The 21,288-nt window shown below is 41.0% G+C and overlaps 1 protein-coding gene and 1 long non-coding RNA gene across 7 annotated transcripts in view; one reads left to right on the top strand and one right to left on the bottom strand.

Moving 5' to 3' along the window:
- The window catches only part of LOC119152422, an 11,771-nt gene extending 7,195 nt beyond the window's left edge, over window positions 1-4,576 (top strand). For 3 of the 4 annotated variants that reach the window (XR_005105768.1, XR_005105770.1, XR_005105769.1), the window contains one exon: window positions 2,514-2,621. This is a non-coding gene — a long non-coding RNA (uncharacterized LOC119152422). Of the gene's footprint in view, window positions 1-2,513; window positions 2,622-4,464 lie in introns of those variants that run through there. The other variant, XR_005105771.1, reaches the window with a different exon arrangement.
- SEC24A (SEC24 homolog A, COPII coat complex component) overlaps window positions 1-21,164 on the bottom strand; it is a 26,346-nt gene extending 5,182 nt beyond the window's left edge. For 2 of the 3 annotated variants that reach the window (XR_005105767.1, XM_037397634.1), the window contains exons 1-18: window positions 20,998-21,164; window positions 15,147-15,683; window positions 12,728-12,895; window positions 10,975-11,052; window positions 10,472-10,635; window positions 9,684-9,856; window positions 8,561-8,663; window positions 7,609-7,735; window positions 7,148-7,257; window positions 6,432-6,544; window positions 5,626-5,744; window positions 4,972-5,027; window positions 4,457-4,663; window positions 3,977-4,097; window positions 3,235-3,393; window positions 2,537-2,710; window positions 2,041-2,151; window positions 1,487-1,662 (exon numbers count right to left, since the gene is read on the bottom strand). Coding sequence is in view for 2 of the 3 variants with exons in the window: in XM_037397634.1 (XP_037253531.1) it covers window positions 1,487-1,662; window positions 2,041-2,151; window positions 2,537-2,710; window positions 3,235-3,393; window positions 3,977-4,097; window positions 4,457-4,663; window positions 4,972-5,027; window positions 5,626-5,744; window positions 6,432-6,544; window positions 7,148-7,257; window positions 7,609-7,735; window positions 8,561-8,663; window positions 9,684-9,856; window positions 10,472-10,635; window positions 10,975-11,052; window positions 12,728-12,895; window positions 15,147-15,683; window positions 20,998-21,070 (2,769 nt within the window). In the remaining variant the exon portion in view is untranslated. The remainder of the gene's footprint in view (window positions 1-1,486; window positions 1,663-2,040; window positions 2,152-2,536; window positions 2,711-3,234; window positions 3,394-3,976; window positions 4,098-4,456; window positions 4,664-4,971; window positions 5,028-5,625; window positions 5,745-6,431; window positions 6,545-7,147; window positions 7,258-7,608; window positions 7,736-8,560; window positions 8,664-9,683; window positions 9,857-10,471; window positions 10,636-10,974; window positions 11,053-12,727; window positions 12,896-15,146; window positions 15,684-20,997) is intronic. The other variant, XM_037397635.1, reaches the window with a different exon arrangement.
- Between the last annotated feature and the right edge of the window lie 124 nt (window positions 21,165-21,288).

Raw genomic sequence — 21,288 nt, 5'->3', positions numbered from 1 at the left:
CATTTAATTTGACCATTAAAGTGAAGTGAGATAAGCTGAATTTAGCACACCATCTATTGTTATTTTACTTAAGTCTTAGAGATAAGCCAGAAGTATTTTCTCATGGTATGGTATTTCACCACTGCTATTTTACTTTTCTATTGTTGTCTTCGGTGTTTCACATACAAATCATACAAGTCTCCTTATTCCCATTTCTGGGCTCTAGAATTAACCGTGACCTTGCACCATCAATCCTTTCTAGTGACCACTACAGCTGAGATGAAAGCACCTTGAAATACGTCTCTTCTAACATACCCCTCAAAAATGCTACTTGCTGGAATTTAAAAGAATAAAATAGTGGAGCAGTTTACAATTGTCTTTAATGTACAGAATTTTAGGTAATTCTGGGTTTATAATAAAGATATATAGTCCTGGCTTGTTGGGACAAGAAAAATCAGCTATAACAAACAAGGGCTTGCTCCTCCCACTTGATTGGGTCAAATGCATGTAAAGTCTTCTACATGAAAAAGCTCTAATGTCAGCATGAACATGCTAGTAGCAACATGCTGGCTAATTCCTTATCAAGAGGTACGAATCAGAAAATTCTAGAGAGAACAAAAAGCCAGCTTATCAACACTTAAAGTTACTTCTAATATCAGTTCAGGAACAACCAATCAAAAAATACTTAACTGAGCAAATATTGTGAAATGCTTTAAATCTTTTGCAACAACAGCCAGCCAACTACTACTTTGCCAGCCAGCTAGCTCTCTTTTAATCCAGACAGAACAGCTGTGTGGATCGACATTTCCAGAAACGCACAAAAGTTAGATCCCTGAAAAAACACTCTACCAGTACCCTACCACATTCTCTAGACTAGTCAGTATCTTTATTTTCCTATTCCTTTGCTTAAAACATGTACACTTTTGTTCTTACACACACTTCCAAACTCCCACTTCTCAACTAGATCAATTCTCCACAGTGATATTCTTTAAACATCATCTCTATCTCCTGTTGCTCTCCTCTGCAGGCAAGGGCATAAGGCCCATTACCCTGATACATTTGCTCCACAAAATTCTCTAAATCCCTCAATTTTTCATAACATAACAGATTCAAAGACAAAACCACATATTCACCACCTCTAAGATCATATGTTGTCTACCCAGGCCTAAGAAACAATTAAATAGGCTTTTTTCTACATTGACCTTTCAAGTCATCAAATTCTGGGGTGCAGAGAAATGGAATTGTTATCTTGAGAGAACTTTTATCTATCTGTGCCAGAAGAGCTGTTCCCAAATCTGTAAAATATCTCAGTAATCTAATAGCAAACCGGAGGGAGGCTGGTTTTATTAAATGACCTACATCAAGCAACTTCTCAATTTTGAGTCCTACAAGAACACTGAAAGAGAAGACTGATGCTATTCTGTATATCAAAGAAATGTCCTTTTACTTCAGCTTGACATGCCAGACAGACAATCATCCTTTTGCACAGCTTCCTTTTAACTCTTACCTGTTTTAAGAGTGCCAGTACATAAAGTGGGAAGAGCCGTAGTGAGCAGGGGGCCATGAGACCAGGCTGTTGAATGCTTAGGACTGATGAACGATAAGCAGATAAAGAATCTATCACTGCGTTGACCAGGGCATCCCGAGCATCACTCAAGGTAGCAGAAACCGATCGGTCCACAGCTAAAAAGAGAGTACAAAGCTCAAGTAAGAGACTTTTTCTCCCTTGGTAGGAATACAGTCACGTGTTAACTTTTCTCATTTTAACACATACTTCCATACATTTTAATATGCTTTTACTACACTATAGAGGAAGTGTCACGTGATTAATTAAAAAAGCCAGGGTCTTATGATGATGCACCAAAGACTAACTCCAGGTGACTACATAACTATACTGATAGGAAGCCAAGCATCAAAAGGAAAAACCCGAACTCTTAGGTTTGCAACTAAGAAAGCACTCAATGAGAATCTTTTCTTCTAATGTTACTTCCCAGGGGATTACTGCCCAGAGATTTAGGGATATCATCCATCCATATCCAAACAAGCTCTTATCATGCTTACCCATATTGGCTAACAGCCCCGTGATGGCTTGTACATCTGCCCCTAGGTAGACATCACTCAGTGTCGTTACAACAGGTAAGCACATAGTGTGGACACGAATTCGTCTTTCACCTGTAAGAAAAGAAAACTGTAGTCTCCAAACATAACTCTTGTTTTATGAAACAATATGAGAAATGCCACTGTTTACTCAATAGCAAAAAAATTAAATAAGATCATCATGCAAGTGGTGAACCAGGCTATTTCCAGTAGCTTTTAAAAACTGTTAGTTCTCAGTTTCTGGGTTAAGTCTACCTATTTTCAGAGCAGAACTAAGTTTCACAAGAAACTTCTTGGTCTGGAAGAAACAACAAAGTAACACATCACAGCTGTGATCTTGATATTAGATAAAACAGTTTGTGTAAGTTACTGCAACTGAATTGCGGCTGATAAATGGACACAAAAAGACTCATCCAAATACCGTGCTGTTGATGCAGGTGACACTGCCCGTGTACCTTACCTTTGCTGGATGTGTACAGGAGAGCTGACTGAAAAGAAACAACCTGCATATCAGTAAGACTCTCTTCTACTGACATTTGCACAGCATATCCTGCATCTGGGTTTACATTGGGTAATGACAACAAGTCTGTAGATCGTACGAAGAAGTTCCCATGGAAAGTATGAATGGAAAGACCTACAAGATAAGCATCGTATTGAATCGATTTTATTTTTGTAGTCATGAAGTACAGACACTGTTTACACATCTGCTGTCACTGTTAGATGGCTCTGTATCAGAACATTAAGATCCTTCTCAATGAAATCAAGTATCTTCGGGAAAGGTAAATATCCCAGACAACTAATCCATAGAATGCACAAAGCCTAGCAGAAAGCTGGCATTTGGAAGTCAAATCAATGCAGAATAGTAGTAAGTCTCTAGACTATAAAAACCAGTCCCTTGTTGGAAATTTTGTTGAAATAGCAGTCCAGTTTTAACTACTGTAAAAAAGAGGTGGCATGCCAATGAAGATACTGCAAACAGTCCTTAATAAATGGTCTGACTCCCGATACTGAATTTTACTTTTCTAATCTTTGTCTGTTAGCCATTTAGGCTTATATAACAGTCAAAACAATCAAAACATTCCCAAATAACAGCAAACGCCCACTTGCCCTCTGCCCCCCTGTAAAAAAAAAAAAAAAAAAAAAAAAAGGTGTTCAAACCTTTGGTGCATCTTATCCTCATCACAGCCTCAAAGCCAATCTTTCTAGTTAAATATCGTTTCAGTTCCTTTTGTAATTTCTCCACCTGGACAGGGTTGTGATTATGATGGTAAGACTGGTAGTAATAGACACTACCTGCAGAATACCTCGATATACAACCTGAAACAAAACAAACATAAATTGGTGAGTGCAGACAGTTGCAGCTGTGGTCTTTAAATATACCAGTTGAATGTAATATTCCCTTTAATTATTAAACTGTTCAAACCTGCAAATAGCTCTGTTACAGTTACAGACCTGCATACATAAACACAGATGTAACACAACTATGTGTTCAAGTATGTATGTAGTTTCAGGTGTGAAATAATTTCACCTTGACCTGAAATTACAGGTACTTTGTCACTTGAAAGTTGGATTATGTGGACAAAAATAATTAAAATGCTAACAAAGCTTACTTTAAAGATGTTTACACCAATGGTTAAAAGGCATAAAAGGGAAGCATTTTAGCCACTTATACCAGGACCACAAGAATCCTGATTCACTAAGGGAGAATATGAAACCAGCTGGGTTAAATCAGGAAGGACAGAAAGTTTACAGTCCATTCACTATCACTGCTTATCAAGGACGAATTTGCATCTTAATACACTAGATTAATTCAAATCAGGTTCATATACTAAATGTTAATGTAGATTCTGTATATTTGCCAGGAGTGTTACATGCCCCAAAACAGCTTAATATGACTTACCCAGAGAAGCCAAGTCAGAATATTGTCCACTAAGAAGAAATAAATCCACTGCAACCTGTTGTCCTGAGCAGTCCAAGGCTAACTTCTTGTAAAAATCAGTTGATGGTGTCAGATGTATGTCCTATTAATACAATGGAGTATTACAAAATACAATGGAGTATTACAAAATACAATGGAGTATTACAAAATACAATGGAAATTCAAACTGATTAACACATTTACTGCCTGTTTTCATGGACACTAATAATTGATTCTCCGTCACAGATTACAGTGATTTCTTAAAAAAAAAAAATCAGATATTTAATCTGTGTTTAAAGTGGGAGGGTTTTGGGTTACTTTTTGTTCTTTCTGCTACTTTCAAGAAAGGAAGTCTAGCTCAACAAAAGAACCACAAAATTAACCCAGAACAGGCAATTCTAGAACCACCTGCACGTACAGCACAAGGTAATCAGTTCTCTCAACCTTTTTTGCTTTGCTAACCTTTGCAGATGCTCTTTGGTTTGGCTCTTCTCGTGACTTCAGTGCTCCCATTCCCACAGATGGAAGCTGTGTCTGGAAGACTGAGATTCTACCTCCAGTGGGGGACATCAGTTTAAAGGCAGCCTGTAATGCAGGCCCCAGGGCACTCTGAGTTTCCAGGGACTTGGTAAACATCTGTGGCAAGGTCTTCAACAGATCTTGAATTAGCTACAATTGAGAAAACAAAAGTATTAAAACTAGGAGTCTTCAGAGTTTTCTTTATAGAACTGACTGCTGAACATCCATAAACATGTATTAACACCTCTAATATTAAGGATAAAGAAAAAGCCATAGCAAAAGTCAAGGACTGTCTTGTTTCAGCTTAGCAAAAGTATAGTCATGTAGATAAATTAAAAGACCTCTTTTCAAACTCTACATTTAAACTGTAGGTGTAAATGAATATGAACAAAATCCAGAAATTATCAAGCATATTCCAAACTATGTGAATATCACTAATGATTTAAGGTAGTTCTTACCTCTTTATTTTCATTTAAATTTACTAGTAAGTTTTCTGGCATTGGTATAAATACATCTAGAAGGAAAAAAAGAGTATTTGTTATTTTTAAAAACACATCAAGCTTCCCCCCACAACTGCATTTGCCAACGATTATACCTATTGAGAAAAGAACACAGGATCAGTGCGTAAACCCATTTAAGAATAAACTGTGTGGATTTCTTTTTTCTCATACCTGTGGCTAGAATGCTATGTTAGAGTAGCAGTCAACAGCGCTGAAGGATAATCAAGACTATTAAATAAAAACACATAGCGGAGAGTGAAAGGTGACTTGAAAGTAAAGGCAGAAGAACAAGGATTAAGCATCAGTCACCACAGAATCCACAGAGATTTACCAAGCATCAGTATTTGGGATCATGAGAGAACTCTAGATAATTGTACAAATTAAGCTACAAGTTAGGACGGCTGTCTTCATCTTTTAAGTCATAAACAGCCACAGCATTGCTCAGACATCAGGGGCTTGACAAACACACACACAGACATATGCCACTTCTAAAACCATTACCAGAGAGACTAATGATCTGACTAGGAACTCCCACCAGATGTATTTTGTTAAAAGGCTGTCAAAATCAGCAGTCATTAGTAGATACTAATCACAAAATTTATTTCTCCATACCTTCAATATCTGAAACTATAAGCATCTGAGGCTGAGAGAGACCTTCCTGAAGACTGTAGAAATGGATTGTGCTGTCAAATGTTATGAAGCCTATTTTTGTTCTAGTGTTCCCAGGAAGCCTAAAAATGAGACATAAGACATATGGTGTTCAGCAAGATGAAATTTCATTTCTGCAGGCTTTTTTTTTTTTTTTTTAAACATCCACTGCACCTGTCCAAGGTTGTTACCAAGTCGTTAGCTTAACGGCTACAGTGCAACAGCTTAAGTCATTTTGGAGAAAAAAACCCAACCAACCAACCAATCAACCAAAACCAAAAAAGAAGCGCACAGTAGAGTCACCTAGCAGACACTCAAAGATTTTTTTGAAAGGGTAATAAGAAATGGAAGAAAACAAAGAAACAAGCTGCAAAGTACCAAGCAGCATTTATGTAAGTTCAAACAGCATGTATTTTATGAAAAGTTTATTGGATGTATGCATTCCTTTCAGCAAGTACTTACCTCAATTTCAGCTGTTCAAAAATACAGTTCAAAAGACATCATAAACATTATGTTTATTCCTTTTTGGGACTGGTGAAGCAGATAGGAAGGAGACAGACTCAGAAACAAGCCTCATAATTACCTTTTATATCAGTGCAGCTGTGATGGGCAAAAGACTACGGCTTTACGCTACATTTAATACAACATTGGCCGTTGCCAGCCAACACTAGGAAACTTCTCTTCTAGACAGGAAGTCCTGGCATGTTTATGTCTACTGCAGGTTTCGCAAGAGGAACAAAAACAGGAGATTCTAAGAAAAAGGTACTTACAAGTCAAGATTGTCCAACAAGGTCTGGCAGACTGTATTCAAGTATCCTGTCTCTATTGCATTATGAGAGACATCAAACACAAAGAGGTACACAGGTGGTTGAGGTGGACGTAGCTGAACAAAGAGAAGATTAAATTTCAAAATTACATTTATTAGACTGGGTTTATTCCTTCCACTGCAAGTTTAAACTCTATTAAAAACAGCACACACGATAGCTAAAACTTCTGAATACATTTGTCTTTTACTGGATAATTCTAGAATTATAGTTTTCTTCCAGAAGACCCACAAACACCTACATATTCTAAACACAGAAGAACTTTGACATCATAAAAGTTTAGAAACTAAGAACTACCTGAAGCTCTTCCCAGGAGTTCTCAGATACACTCCTTGAGGCAGCAACTGTTCTACTGAGCTGGAAAGCATCCTCTATAACAGAGGTCCTCAAACTATGGCCCGCAGGCTGGATATGGTCCCCCAGGGTCCTCAATCCAGCCCCCAATATTTACAGAACCCCCCTGCCTACCCCCTCCCACCCCCTCAGCCAAGGGTTGGGGGGGGGAAACCAAGCAGCTGCAGATGACTGCCTGCCACTTCATCCGCGTGCCGGCCCCCTGTTTAAAAAGTTTGAGGACCCCTGCTCTATAACAAAGCCTTTTCTGACTTCCCTCTGGAAATAAAACAAAGGGAGAGAATAACTAGAAGTAAATAAAGACTTACCATGTATTCAGATGGAGCCATAAACTCTATAGTAGCATTCTGCACTTCAGGTCTTTTATGAGGTTCTCCATAAACTCTTGTCACAGGATTATACATGAATTCTTCAGGAACTATGCAGATAAGTTTATATATTACTACTTAACACCAGTATTAGCTGTGCTACATTTTAAAACAAATACAACAACTCTCTTGTGCTTACTGGGCCACACTTTTTGGAGAACTACACTAGGTCAGACAGCTACTTGGTCACTTGCTAGCGTACCTTGGGAGACCATATCAAACTTGCTGCGCTTCATTAATTGACTGTCTTTGCTCATGGGAAACGTTTCTCATGTCTCAGCCCCAGCATGACTGACAACGATCCCTAGTACTGATATGGCCAACAATATTACAATCTCAAAGGCCAAGGTGGGAAAGTTTAACCTTAACAATTTAAAGCAATAAACACATTTAAAACCTACCATCATTCACTCTATAGCACAAATTACATTTCCATCTCCTTTGGTCTAGAAAGCTGACAAAAGGATTAATGTATGTCCGGCAGGAACGGCATCTCACAATAGTACTTGAAGTGACCACTGGCAATTGCTGGAAAAGAAAAGCTTCCTGTTTTAAAGCATCACCACACTACAGCTACTTATCTGCAACAACATTATCTACACTGTGCTTCCTGGTTAGCTAGTCAAAGCATACTTTTTGAAGGAAGGAGTATTTTTGCATCCTCACAGCACCCCTTGTACAATTCCTTAACAAGATGACTGGTCGGAACTGAGCTCCAACCTATTTGACTGTGTAGGTTCTGTTTCAAGCCTCTAAAGTCTTGAATTTTACACTGATGGTTTAAGACCAAGTCCCACCCAATACAGATAAAAAAAAACCAACCAGAAAACAACCCCTATCTTTTAAAAATTACTCAAAATGTGAAAAATAACAATGTTTAAAAGAGGCACTGCTAAATTCAAAGTCTCCTGACCATCTGAGGTCATCCAAACCCCTTTAACTTTGTTAATTAATTAAGTTTTGAAATCGTACTAGGTTTGGTATAGGAAATCAGTAACTATAACTGGTATGTGACAAGATAAAGCTATCTAAGCAATACGGGAATGTATTGTTGCTTTCTGTCACAGTCCAAGTGCTGTGCTGTCTTTAATCTTCTGGTGTTTTGAGGTTTGGGAGTGGTTTTTTTTTTATTAAGAAGGGGGGCTTGAAAGTTTCAGAATGGTACAGAGAAAAAACTCAGGAAAATTAGAATTATATGTATGGAACAGGGAAATGTCAGTTACCAGGGCATTTTTTCTGGGCCAAGATTAGCCAACATACTTGCCCTTCTTTTATAATTCATCGTCCAGCTCTGGACTCTAGTAAAGGCATGGTTGATATTTCAGCATTTAAAGTTTTGAATATTTGTCATACCGATAAGTCTTTGAAAGGATGAAGCAGGAGCCCCAAAGGAAGTTTGGCTTTATTCAGTAAGGCCTGAGTTTGAGGAATGTTAGTCAGGGTACAGCGGAACAACCTACATGGAGGACAAAGGGTTATTTTCAGAGACTTTCAGATAACAAAGTGATGATTTCAGTAGTACAGAGCATCCTTTATATTCTTCTAGAGCTGGTGATGTTGACTTTCTGTTTCTAGGTAAAGGATCTTCTCCACCTCTGTCAAATCATTCCCTTTTAGTCTGAGCTTGACCCAGAGTACGTACATTGAGTTCTTATTTTATACACTTTCTTTACACAGAACTGAGTGTCATTTTAGTCACTGGAGTCAAAGTTAAGCCTAACCATGTTCAAAGTTGCACTACCAAGTGTTATTCTGGAATACCATTTTGAGGTGGCCTTACACACAAATCTGAACCAGCGCAGTTTAAAAAGTTGTCTTAAAATTTATAACTATAAACAATGTCATAGTCATTTTCAGAGACTTCAGAACTCAGTGGTTTCCACAAAATGCAGAGATGCACATTACTTCTGCAGATCCAGTCCAGCTTGCTCGTATGAACTACTTCACAAAGACGCAGTTATTTCCTTTATCTGTCATAAAAAAGTTGCAAAGCAGGAGTACCTGGTTATACAGAGTTTGGTTGGTCTCCTCAGAGAGATTACTTGAGCAACCAAACAGCCAGCCTCTGGTTTGACATTTCATTTACTCTGCTTTAAGTTGTTACTTTCAGTACAGAGGTCGCTAATGTTTCTGCATTCACAATCTTTTTGGTGTACCTCACTGAAGTGAGTTAACTCCTATTTTATATCTTTGCTCAATCATACTCATAGCCAGCTAGATTGTAAAGTTTTTGCATTGTACCCGTCTGTAGCTGCATTACAAGCAACATATTTTTCCTCACACTTTCTACACAGATGATTTTCCTCACTTCAAAGTTTAAACCACTCACCACCTTTGTCTTAACACAGTGAAGCCAGTTTTCAATGTTTTATACTCACAAAATTATGGAAATAGATATGGAATTTTGTGAAGAGTTATGTGCAAGTAGGAACTTATACTTCTATTTATTTTGATGAATTATAGCAAACAATCTTACTCAGGATTACAGTTGAGCTTCTGGATGTCTTCATGCAAGTTTGGAACAGGAGCCTTCAAGAGGGTCGTAGGAAGAATATTTCTTTCTTGAAGAAGATTCACAGGTCTTAATCCTTCTTGCTGTAGGCTCAGGCTACTCATAGATGCAGTTAAGTGATTAGTACCCAGGGCAGGCTAGAGTGAAACAAAATTTCAGAAATTAACACTAATTATTTGGATGAAACCCACAGTTCTTTTAAAAAGCAAATATCATTTTTTCCCCAATTTTTCTTCGTTTTCTTTTTTGTTATGCATTAACTGCCATTTTATTACAAGGATATATTTAGATATACTACTTGTTACATAAACTCGGACTTGGGCATGTCATATAACAGAGGCAAAAATTAGCATACATTTGCTACAAAGCTCTTGAAATACAGAGGTTGAGCTGGCAAAAGTCTTGGTCAGTTCGCTTTGAAAGTTCAGGAAAAAAACCAAATACTTCAGCTAACAATAGCAACCCAAGGGAAGAAAAACATGCCAGAAGCAGCTGGACGTTTTAAGAGAAATATTTGGACCAGGCTCAAGTCCAGAACACTTCAGAAAGAGCCGGCACACAGCTTTTCCAAACTGGCACCAAGGTGTCAGCACAAGCATTCATTTCAGGCTACATCTATCATCTTCAGCAAACGGCACACCAGCCAGCCACAGAAGCAGCACCCCACAGACGCACACCACACACCTATCGTCACTTTCCTCTAGCCACACACACCACAGGTAATACCGAAGTAAAAACCAGACAACCTTTACCTGGTGGAAATGTTTTGATCCATCTGGATATTGCAAAGCAGATCCTTGCATTCCTGGTGCTCCGGGTGAAGTATTTTGGTAGCCTGGAGGTAAGGTAGGGTAAGAATACCCAACACTTCTATTCATCTTAGGATTTGGGGGTGCAGAAGAGGGATGTGGAGTTGCTAGAGGCAGGAGTAGACAAATACTTAGAATCAACTGCTAAAGAACCGCAGCTTGCTCTGTGCATTAATACAGCAGGAGGGCTTTTTGTTGTTACTCAGTTTCTAAGTGTAAACAACTACAACTGCTGTCAGTTTTACAAAGTGCTCTTAACTGCTTTACCATACTTACAGGCAAAGGCACACAAATTGTCAAGGCTTCAAATTTCATATTTAGTTTCAAGACACACATTGAACCAAGGATATATGTTTGCACATAAATGTCTAGAATTTTGTCTTTCCCAGTTTCTTTAAAAAAAAAAAGTTAAGTAACAGTAAGCATTTTTAATTCCAAAGCCTTACCCATGAGACCACCACCTTCTATTGCATCATAGCTGTTTTGCACCACAGACCCATCACTGGCAGCAGATGTAGCATCACCTATTAAGAAAGACAGTCCCAGTAAAAATGTTCACAGACTACTAAAGAAGTTGTAATGAGGTAACTGAAAAAACCCTACTTGCTGGATGAGTATTAAGAATAGCATAGTTTGAATCTACTTTGTTTCTGTCCCAGGATGAAACTGAATTAAAAATACATCTTGGCCTTTTTCTCACACACACTTCCCCTGCTGACATGACCACAAAGACCATTCATAAAATCCTACAATCTTTCTTCAAGGAGAACAGGAGCTCCTATACTTCTGGTTGAATGATCTTTTAAGACCACTTCAGACCAGGTATTTGCCATAGCTTCCAAGCTGATACAAAGCACAGTATCCTCATCAGAGGAAATGTCTGTAGGTTAGCTGCAGTGTTCAAAGTACCCTGGAATTTAGGTACTGAGTTCCCTGAAGAACATTTTCCACTGACAATTCCTGGAAGCACCAAATTCCCTTCACTTACACGGTCCAATACTGCTCACCAAACACCAACAGTTCTGATACGGTCACATACCAGTCAAGATACAAATTTCAGCAGAGACAAGAGAAACCTTGAACCTGAGAGAGGGCTCCCAAAGGACAGCTTTTTGTAAGCTAAGTATGTCTAAATATACAAAACCAATTATCTGTTGCTAAGAAGTAGGTACTCAAATTACTTTATATTATAATTAAAATCTTCAAAGATGACCCAAGGAAAGGAACTTAGATTGTATGCTAAATTTTGCTAGTACGCAGCAGTCAACCTACTTCACAGACTAAACATTTCTCTCTCTCCAAGGCCCTGGAAATATTTCTCTTCATTATGAAGAAAACACTTTCTATGCAAAAGCAGTTTCTAATGCTTTTCGTATGTTCAAAACTAAGCTAAATCTGAATTCTTGTACTCGCACAGCTACCACATACAAGATACCATCAATGTTAACATGCAAGGAACTAACAGCTTTGACAGAACGAACTATATATGTAAAAATTAAACTGCTGACTACCACATGGCCCCATGTGGGCCCCACAGGCACTAAATGCAATCCAACTGCGTGTCTGTTTGGTACAGAGCCTTGATGAGTTCTTCAGCGATTGCATATTTGTGCAGGGCCCACAGGAGACAGAAAAGGTCAGGTATCTGCCTTCAAGAGCTGACACTTAACAGCCTCTAGTAAATACCCTCAGAAAATGAACAAATCCAACATATGCATTTCAGTGATTTTACACAGAAGGGAAGAATAAGGTACAGCTATTAAACTGACAAGGAATTGCAGGGTCCACATTTTAGCTCTCCCTGCAGAATAAAACGATACAGTAAGTTATACGCAGATTATGTCCTGCACAGCAGTCAGGGATGCAAAGAAATCACAATTTCAACATTACTTTAGAGCACTAAAAATAATAATAATAAAAAAAAAAAAAAGAGATGGCAACTATGGAGACAGACATATCAAACACCACTCTGCAATCTGTTTTGAAGCGCTCATTATTTTTATTTTATTAACAACTGTCAACAAGAAATATTTTACTTTCTTCCAGGTCCTTACCTGCTCCTGTCAGATAAAATTATGCTGTGTTATATCAATTTTATTATTTGAGTCTCTAGTAGAGCAGTGTACTTGACTGAAAAGGTTGCATATTAAAGTAAGTTGCAGTGTTCAAGTTCAATAAAAAGAGCAAATTATTTCTTACCATCTCTATTTGCAGCTGAATTTAGCAGAGACTGTGTATTAGGTGGTCCTGCTATCAGTGTTGATGGCCTAATTAAAGGTGGACCACCAACTGGAGGAGGTCCTAAAGGTGGCCTTGCAGGAGGGTGGAGTGGAGTTAAAGGCTGAGTCACTGGTGGAGGTGCAGATCCTGTAAGGAGATTAATTTTTAGGAGGAGTTTATTCCAGCTGGAAAAGTCACAGATGTTTTGTTATGCAAACACACAAATCAAACTAAATATTCCTCTTATTCAAATGATAAACAGCACGAGATTCATAAATCCTAACATGCCTGTAGAAAGTTTCATAACTTCAGATTGTTTCGTCATGCTTTTCTCATACTGGGGCCCTGTAGCTATTATCCATGATCTCTTTCAGCTTTTTGTTGCTATTATTGGTAAGAATTTCAAGAGATAAAGAAAGCACCCCAACTTCAATTACTGAGTCTAGACTTCATATAGTACAGCCCCATATGAATGAACTAGGACAGATTCCTTTTGACAGGATGCTCATCTTCCATTTCAGTAATCTGATGCAAATCAGCAACGTATAGATTCTATAGCTACTAAAATTACTTAGGAGAAATATTTCACTTGGGAAAGCATCAGCAACGTGCGGTTTGAATAAACTTGCTGTACAAGCGAGAAGTGTTTTGCTCCAAAATGTTTAATCCTCCACGCTAAAAGTCACAGGAAAGTTCTTAATTGCTTCTATTTTAAAATTCTAGGACTTTCTCAAGCCAAGACATTTAGAAACCAAATTGTTTCCCTTCAAGTAATGCCAAACCCTAAGTGCACTTCTACCCCTTTGTTCCCTATTATTCCAGAGGCCAGTATAACTGCCCTTTAACTCTAGGAAGACACCAATGGTGTTTTAATATAAAAGTTAGCCTTTCAAAAGGTAAGGCTAAATTGTCCAGTACCACCAGGTCTCAACATGTAACAGAAGCCTGTAAGCCATACATGAAAGTATACTGATGAATTCCCCACTACACAAAATATGCAGGTTCATAAGCCTGCACAGTGAGGTCACATCTAAGGGAGCAAGGAAAGAAGAAAGCAAGAAAAAAATAAAATCACATCCAGTGAAGTTATCTGTTTGTTCATTTAGCGTTTTATACTGCAAAACTAATTAATAATTGCTATATGCAGGCAACACTATCACAAAACTTGGAAGAGACCCTGTGTCTAAGAGGCTGCCTACAGTTGGCCATGCAGGCAGGGAGCTGGCAGACCTTTGTTCTAAGAACGAGCGTGGTCACCAAATGAGCTAAATTGATTTTGAAAGTGATCATTGTTCTACAAAAAACTACCACGGAAATTGCTCAGGAGGATTCACCACTGAATGGATGTAAGAACTCTCTTATTCCAGACACTCACTCATTTCACATGCCATTTTCCAAAATTTCTCAGCATATTTCTCACTAACTCCAAAGTACTAATTGTTTATTCCAATAAACTCCTATGAATAGTTAAGCTTAAGACAGTTTGAACATCACACCAAAATTAGTCAGGCATGTAACAAAAAACTAGCATCAAGAAAAATCTCTAATGAGGCTAAAAGCACTTCACCCCCCCAAAAAAATTTGCTTAAACATTGAAAATATTTCTGTACATAACTCCTATTTGCATGTTCCAATACAAAAACTTCTGTAACAACAAGGCAGTTTGGCAAAGAGAAACGTGAGTATTAACTTTGTTTCCATAATAATCACAAGTTGCAAAACAGAGCTATTTAGTGTTAGAAAAGCTTTTCACCACTGCCTATACCAGCGAACAAGGAGCAGGAACAGAAGTCTCACGCTTTCACAGTACTTTCCGAAGACTGACAGTTATTATTAAATAGTGAAAATTACAAGTTTGGAGGGAGGAAGCTTTCCATTGAACAGGCCTCCATTTCAATGGGCAGAACACTTTGCAGTTTTCTTTCCAGGCTGTGCTCAACCTGAGGCTGTTCAGAGAAGTACCTGAATCAAGTGGTTAACAGAAAGGCTAACAAGCTTTACACTGCAAAAGATCACACTCGTTAAATAGGACTAGAGTTTTCAACCGTGAGGTCCAGATGTCCCCACTTGACTGAAAAACGCTGATGCTCCAACAGCCACCCCAAAAACGGTGGTGGTCAGAGAAACAGCATTACCCACACAGCTTCCCAAAACAACAAGACACCGTTCAGGTGGTACCTGCTTGAGCCAACTGAAATGCCTGACCTGTGCACAGAGCTTCAAATTCTAATCCAAAGAAACCACCTCAGTATTTGTGACGTGCATTTTTTTGAAGTATCTGCTTTGATAATCTCATTCCACAAGCGTTCCATGTCTCTGCAGAGTTCATCCTGTATTCAGTTTTTAAAAAGGACACCGAGACCTGGACACTGGTACAATATCAAAAAGTTATTGTTACCTGGCTTCATAAAGCTGTTCTGAAGCGGAGGGCCTCCTGGAGAAGCAGCATATCGATAACTTCCTGGAGGATTTGTATTTCCTGATAATGACGATGGTGGCTGAGCTGACCCTGTCCCCGCCACATGAGCCAAATGGCTTGTTTGAGACCCAACTGGCTGACTCACAGGAGTCTGGCTGTACTGCCAGTTTGAAAGCACTGGTGGGCTGGCTCCGGGAGGAAAGTTACCAGCAGATGATACAGCAGCTGAGTTTTGCAATGCAGGCAGCAGCACTTGTGGAACAGGACCTGGCTGTTGTACTGGTGACCCAGAGAAAGGTGCCACTGGTGGTCTATTGAAAGTCTGCCCAGGTCCTTGATAATTGTTTAATTGAGAAACATTCTGAGAGCCACTATAGTTATACTGTCCAGAAGACTGATGTGGAGGAACCTTCGCCAGTGTCTGATGCGAATATGATCCTGGAACCGAAGGGCTGTATCCCTGGCCATCTGATGAATGCATCAGCTGATTTTGAACAGGACCTGGAAGAAAAAACACTACAAACTCTTTAGAAAGTCAGCATGGTGTGTCACTTCTGAAAATAAGAGATGTTCCTGGGAATCTCCTTCCTTAAGATTCTTCCCATCTTCCCTTTTTTTTTTTTAACGGTTAGGTGTGACAGAAGTACTGCTGCAGTGGGCATGAATTTGGTAGTATTTTACTATCAACACTTAGATTTTTGTTTTGCTTTATAGTAGCCTTGCATCCACCAAGCATTCCAGTGTCTGAGCACAATCCATCCTCCTGGACTGAAATTCATATACAATACTATTTCTATCTTCAGAAACACCCAAAAGCGAGCTAAAGAGGAACACTCTCCCACACAGCTGGCAGTAGTACAAGCAAGCAGACCGAAAGTGGAAGCATCCACTACCTAGTAACTCAGTTTCACTTGATAATTGACATCAATATAAACTTTAGCTTACTGCAAAGACTCGAACAGCCAGTTTCAGCATAGGTCACCGTGCTGTTTCTCAAGTGACAGAGTTAATCTATGAAAGTTTCTGCAGTTAATTTTAGTAAGAGAAATACTCATACACATACCGCTTGTGAGCAGCCAGCTGGTCATGAACATGGAATGAAGGGTAATTTTATTACAAAATAATTCACCTATCAGGAGACTAAACCATGACGGTTAGTTGTGCTTTTTATGTATTTGTTGACTGGTACAGCTGAACAAAGTTTTCTTCATTTGAATAAAAAAAGAATTTGAAAAAAGGTTAACAACTCTCTGAATAGCACTGGCAAGAGCATCATCATCAGATTTCTGCTTCACACAGGAACACAAAGAGACAGAATAACATGAGATTTCCAGTGCAGTAAGGCCTCAACCAAGGCAGTTACTACTACAGGTTGTTCCTACCATTGTCACAAAATGGACATTCTGAAGGGATACTGTAAGTGTTCCAAGTGAAATCCTTCTGAGCAGGACGCATCAGATAACGCATGCCACAGCCAGCCATGACTCCTTAAAAATTACTAAAATGCTTTCCAATGCTGAATTTTGCCAGTTGCATTTGTGGCTCCCCTCACCCCCTAAACACACAGTTTGAATACTGGAGACATTCCACATACACAGTTAAACATCTGAAAGGAGAAAAGATCCTCTTCATGGGTTTGAGTTAATACTGTTTTCTTTGCAACCCTGTACTATTTTCCAGATTTCCAGAATTAGTTAATTGGACAATTTTTTTGAACCTAGACAAACAAAAGCACCTGATTTTCCAGACCAGAAACGCCTGTAGCATTCAATACTTAAATTTTCGAAAACATGCCAGAGAGATTAGCTTGGAGAGTAGATATACATTTACCATACATGTTTATGTACTGGAAACAGCTGCCACCACAATGAAGTCACAGAATTTCATTTAACATTAAAACAAAGATGGCTGGTTTCCTATTGCAACATTCTTGTTTAATTTCAAAAGGCAACAAATTTCACATTTCCAAGTTAAAATAACTTTGAACTTGGCTGTTTCTGAGAATAAATTAAGCTAAACGCAGAATGCATTGAAATACATAGTTAGGGCAAATACTGCACCAGTCATTGAGCTCCTCATTCCCTAGAAAGCCTTAGGCTACGGTTCACAGGCAGCTGTTACTTCACTGAATATCGTACACATCCACACTAAGAACATAGCCAAGGCAGCACTACAGTGCCAGTGATCTCATCCTCATTGCCTTTGTTATTTGTGCGTAAAAAGTACACACCATATTAGCCTCTTCCCATTTATCTCAATATGCTACTTATCATTCACTTAGGAAATCCAGTTATACCCTACTGTCCTTACCACGTTGCTCATAAATCTCAGTAATTAATAATTCTCTAAAATCAATAGCGACTAAACAAAAAGCTTGCAAAGATGAAAATGCTAACGAGTATGACTCACCTCTGAAAATTACCTTGCAGTGTTTCAGATGTGTTTTCAACAATCGGTTTGCAAAATCCTTTGTAAATTAAACTTGCTAACTCTAAGAATGATGAATTCTTATGTGATGCCAAGTCTCCTGACTGCATCAGCATGTACACCGAGATAACAACATCACTATAAGCCATACGAAAAAACAAAGAACAAACACAAATTCATTTCATAACTTGATTATTCACCTTCAAGCATGACTCTCTAGCCCAGGCAGGAATCAGAGTACTTGGATTGCTCTCTTACGCACTGTTTTCCCTGCTTGAGGGCTAAGTTTGAGGATAAAGCAATATAAGTGAGGTGAAATTCAAAACTGACCGACCTGGTATTTTCTATGGCACTTTGCTTTAAAGAGTAAAATCAAATTCACCGCAGCACAGTGTTCCTTATTTCAACTTTTATTTTTGAAGTCAGAAGCATAACAAAAAGTCTCGATGAACTATGCACAATTCATGTTTCCAAGACAAGCCTGCATAAAGCTGCTAAAGCAACAGCACTGAGGGGCACAAACCCTTTCCAAAAGGCTTCACAGTGCCCCAAAACTTCTCAGGACTTGCTGTTTTGCTGTTGCCAGGTATCCATCTAGACCTGACCTCTTTACTGAGGCTTATCAGAGAGCACAGAGGTTCTCCAGCCTTCCCCAAACACTGCTGCTGATTTTCTGCGCTGCTCCGTGAAGCCAAGAACCAACAAGAAATTCAGCGTAGACTGAAGAGCTAGGTCACCTGCATGGCAGCGACACAACCGACACTCAAAGACCACAGAGATGACAAGAAAGGACACCTACTTAATAGTGAAAGACAGCTCTGCAGGAACACACGGCCATTTAATGTTTCTAAGGGATCAGGAATGGCACCAGAATATATATGAACATTGCCTGATCATTTTATGAAATGAGGGGTCAAAATATTAGTGTGGGAGGCTAGGCTTCAAGTCACGTTTTTGGCCGTACATTCCACTGTCACCTACTCCAAGCCAGTTTAGTACATCGCTTTCACCAGGCACAACCTCACCAACCTCCAGGGAGGCACCAGGATAACGACACTGAAAAGCTACATCCCAACTGGACTGCCACAGGATCGGTCACCACCAGTGCCCACTTCAGCTCACTCCAACCCATTGGTTTCCAAACCCAACAGCTTCTAAAGCATCTCACAATCTCGAAGTGCCATGCTAAGGTGCCACATGAGGAGACCAAGACAGTTCTAAAGTAATTGCTTCTCCTTCTTGTTTGCACTTCAGATGTATTAATTGGAAAGCAAATTAGTAACCTGCAGCTAAATGAATATCGAATATTGGTCCTATTAAAAGAAAAACACAAATAAAGTAGAGGAAGGTTGTTGCTAAGCAACCCGATGCTCCATGTTAAACAATTTCCTGGTCAGCACACAGTGCTGCTGTGACAATTCACTGCCTTCTTGGACACGCGAGCTCAGAGAGTTACCTGCAAACAGTAAAGCGAGCAACAAGTTGAAAGCTCTCTAACAATTTATTGTTCTGTTGACAGCTTTCTTTCCTCACAGGCCACTGTAAGTACCGCAGTAGTGTCTCAATACCCTCTAGACTGTTTTAAAACGTAAAAAAACTTTTGCTTTTACTGCAAAGATCAAGGATCACAGCACTTTCTCAATATATCTCTATATTGTGAACAATACGAAGAACAGTCCATGCTTGAATATTCGCATTTATTCAAAAGGACAGCAACCCAAACCTTATCTCTAACATACCATAACAACTGTTTAATTTTATTACCTTTTATTTGCGTAACTCTAAATTTCAGTTCTTTATTTTTCATACACCTGACAGGTGGGTAGCCTGAAATTCCTCCTCCTTTGAGCGCCTCTCCAGAACTTTCATTACGTGCTTAATCTGACTACAGGGAAATCAGCAAACATAAAGCGGTGCCAGTCGGTAAATCATCCCACTCGATTACTCCATTAGCTAACATTCTCTTTGTACATTCTCTGCTTAGCCCGTGAGCTCTCCAGAACAGAGGCTGTCTCTTCAGACTGGATTCGTACGCTTCCCACTTTCTTGACCCTATAAGCAACTACACAGTTGTTTGTAAAATGTCATTTTGCAGATGACTTTGAGGAAAAGTAATAAGCATGCTCTGAAGGTGGAGGGGGAAGACAAGTCAAACCATTTAATTACTCATGCATAAAGCAGAAAAATCAAAAGATCTCATTATAACTGAATTGCTTATGATGCAGCACAACTACCGAGACACATAAGTGTATAATTAAGAAACCGAGTCCAGAGGATGCTGTCTGTATATGCGAAATCAGTAAATACTTCCAACAGCACAGATTTCTACGCATGCAAAGAAAACAGATACAGAGACAAGGCTGGCCTTGTATTTCTTCCTTCCTAGCTTACAAGGCTGGTGAGCAAGTTGTTCAGTTTCATCTCCAATATCTCGTTTAAAAAGGAAAAGATGTATTTTAAGGGGGAAAAAGTCACCGACATTCCCAGGTGGCAGCACACAGGATAGTTTCGGGTTTAAGTGAATGACAAGATAAAAAAACACACCGGGCTGGGCGCAGCCCGCCCCCCCGCAGCGCTCACCAGTGCCACATGTACAGCCCGTCCAAAGGGCCAGAGGCTGGGCCGGCCGCAGGGCGGCGCGGAGGGGGGGGCTCGGCGGGGCGCAGGGCTGGGGGCGTTGGGGGAGCCGGGGGGGCGCAGGGCTAGGAGCGGGGGCGGCCCGGGCGCCCCCCGCCCCGCATTCCGCCGCGCAGCCCCGCCGAAAGGCGCTGCGGTCCGTTGATAAGCCGAGACACGCACACAAAAATAACCGGGGGTGGTTTTGTCGGGGGGGGGGGGGGGGGGCCGAAAAAAAAAAGACTGGGAGGGAAATCTATTTTGTCCGGTAAAGAGCTGTGCGCTTTGCTCAGCGCGACGCCGGGCAGGACGGGCTCCCGCCCGCAGCCCCCGTACCGCCGCCCCCGGCCCGGGCTGCCGCCGCCCGCACCGCGTCCCCGCAACGGCCGGCTGCCGCTCCCGCCAGGGTCGCAGGGGCAGGCGCTCACCACTACACACTTTTTTCCTGTGTGTTTTTTTGGGTTTTTTTCTTCAATTCACCTCCGCTTTCTCTCGGGACACCGGCTGTCCAGGATGCGGCGAGGGCACCGGACACAGACCTGTCCCCGGGGCCGCCACGGCCCCCCCGTCCCACCGCTCCGACGGGCTGTAACCCCGCCAGCCCAGTAGCCAGCCCGCGGCCAGCGGCTCCCCGGGCACCTCCTCCCCACCGCTGCGCCCGCGGGCACCGGCCCCTGCCCCGCCGCGCCGGGGAGGACAGGCCTCAGGCGGCCTACGGAAGCGCGGGGGGTGGCAGCCGCCCCCCGTAGGCGCTCTCCCTGCGGCCCTCGCCCACCGCCACACTCACCGTTGCTGTAGGGCTGCTGGCCGGCACCGTTCTGGCTGGAGTAGCCGGCGGGAGGCCTAGCGGGCTGGGCCATGGCGGCGCGCTCGGCTCGGCTCGGCTGGGCTCGGCTCGGCGGTGCCGCCCGTCTGGCGGCGCCCGGCCCAGCTCGGGGGAGGAGGAAAGGGCCGGCCCCGCACCGGAACTACCGGGCGGCGCGCGCAGGCGCATTGCGTACACGTGGCACTTCCGGGAGCGGCGCGCTGCGGCAGTGGGCGGAGCCTGGCGCCTTAAGGGGGCCGGGGCCGGGCCAGG

Source organism: Falco rusticolus, chromosome 8 (genome assembly GCF_015220075.1).
Source record: "Falco rusticolus isolate bFalRus1 chromosome 8, bFalRus1.pri, whole genome shotgun sequence".
In the NCBI taxonomy this organism is placed as follows: Eukaryota; Metazoa; Chordata; class Aves; order Falconiformes; family Falconidae; genus Falco; species Falco rusticolus.
Note: the sequence above shows the minus strand (reverse complement) of the source record. Positions and strands in the feature narration are given on the sequence as shown.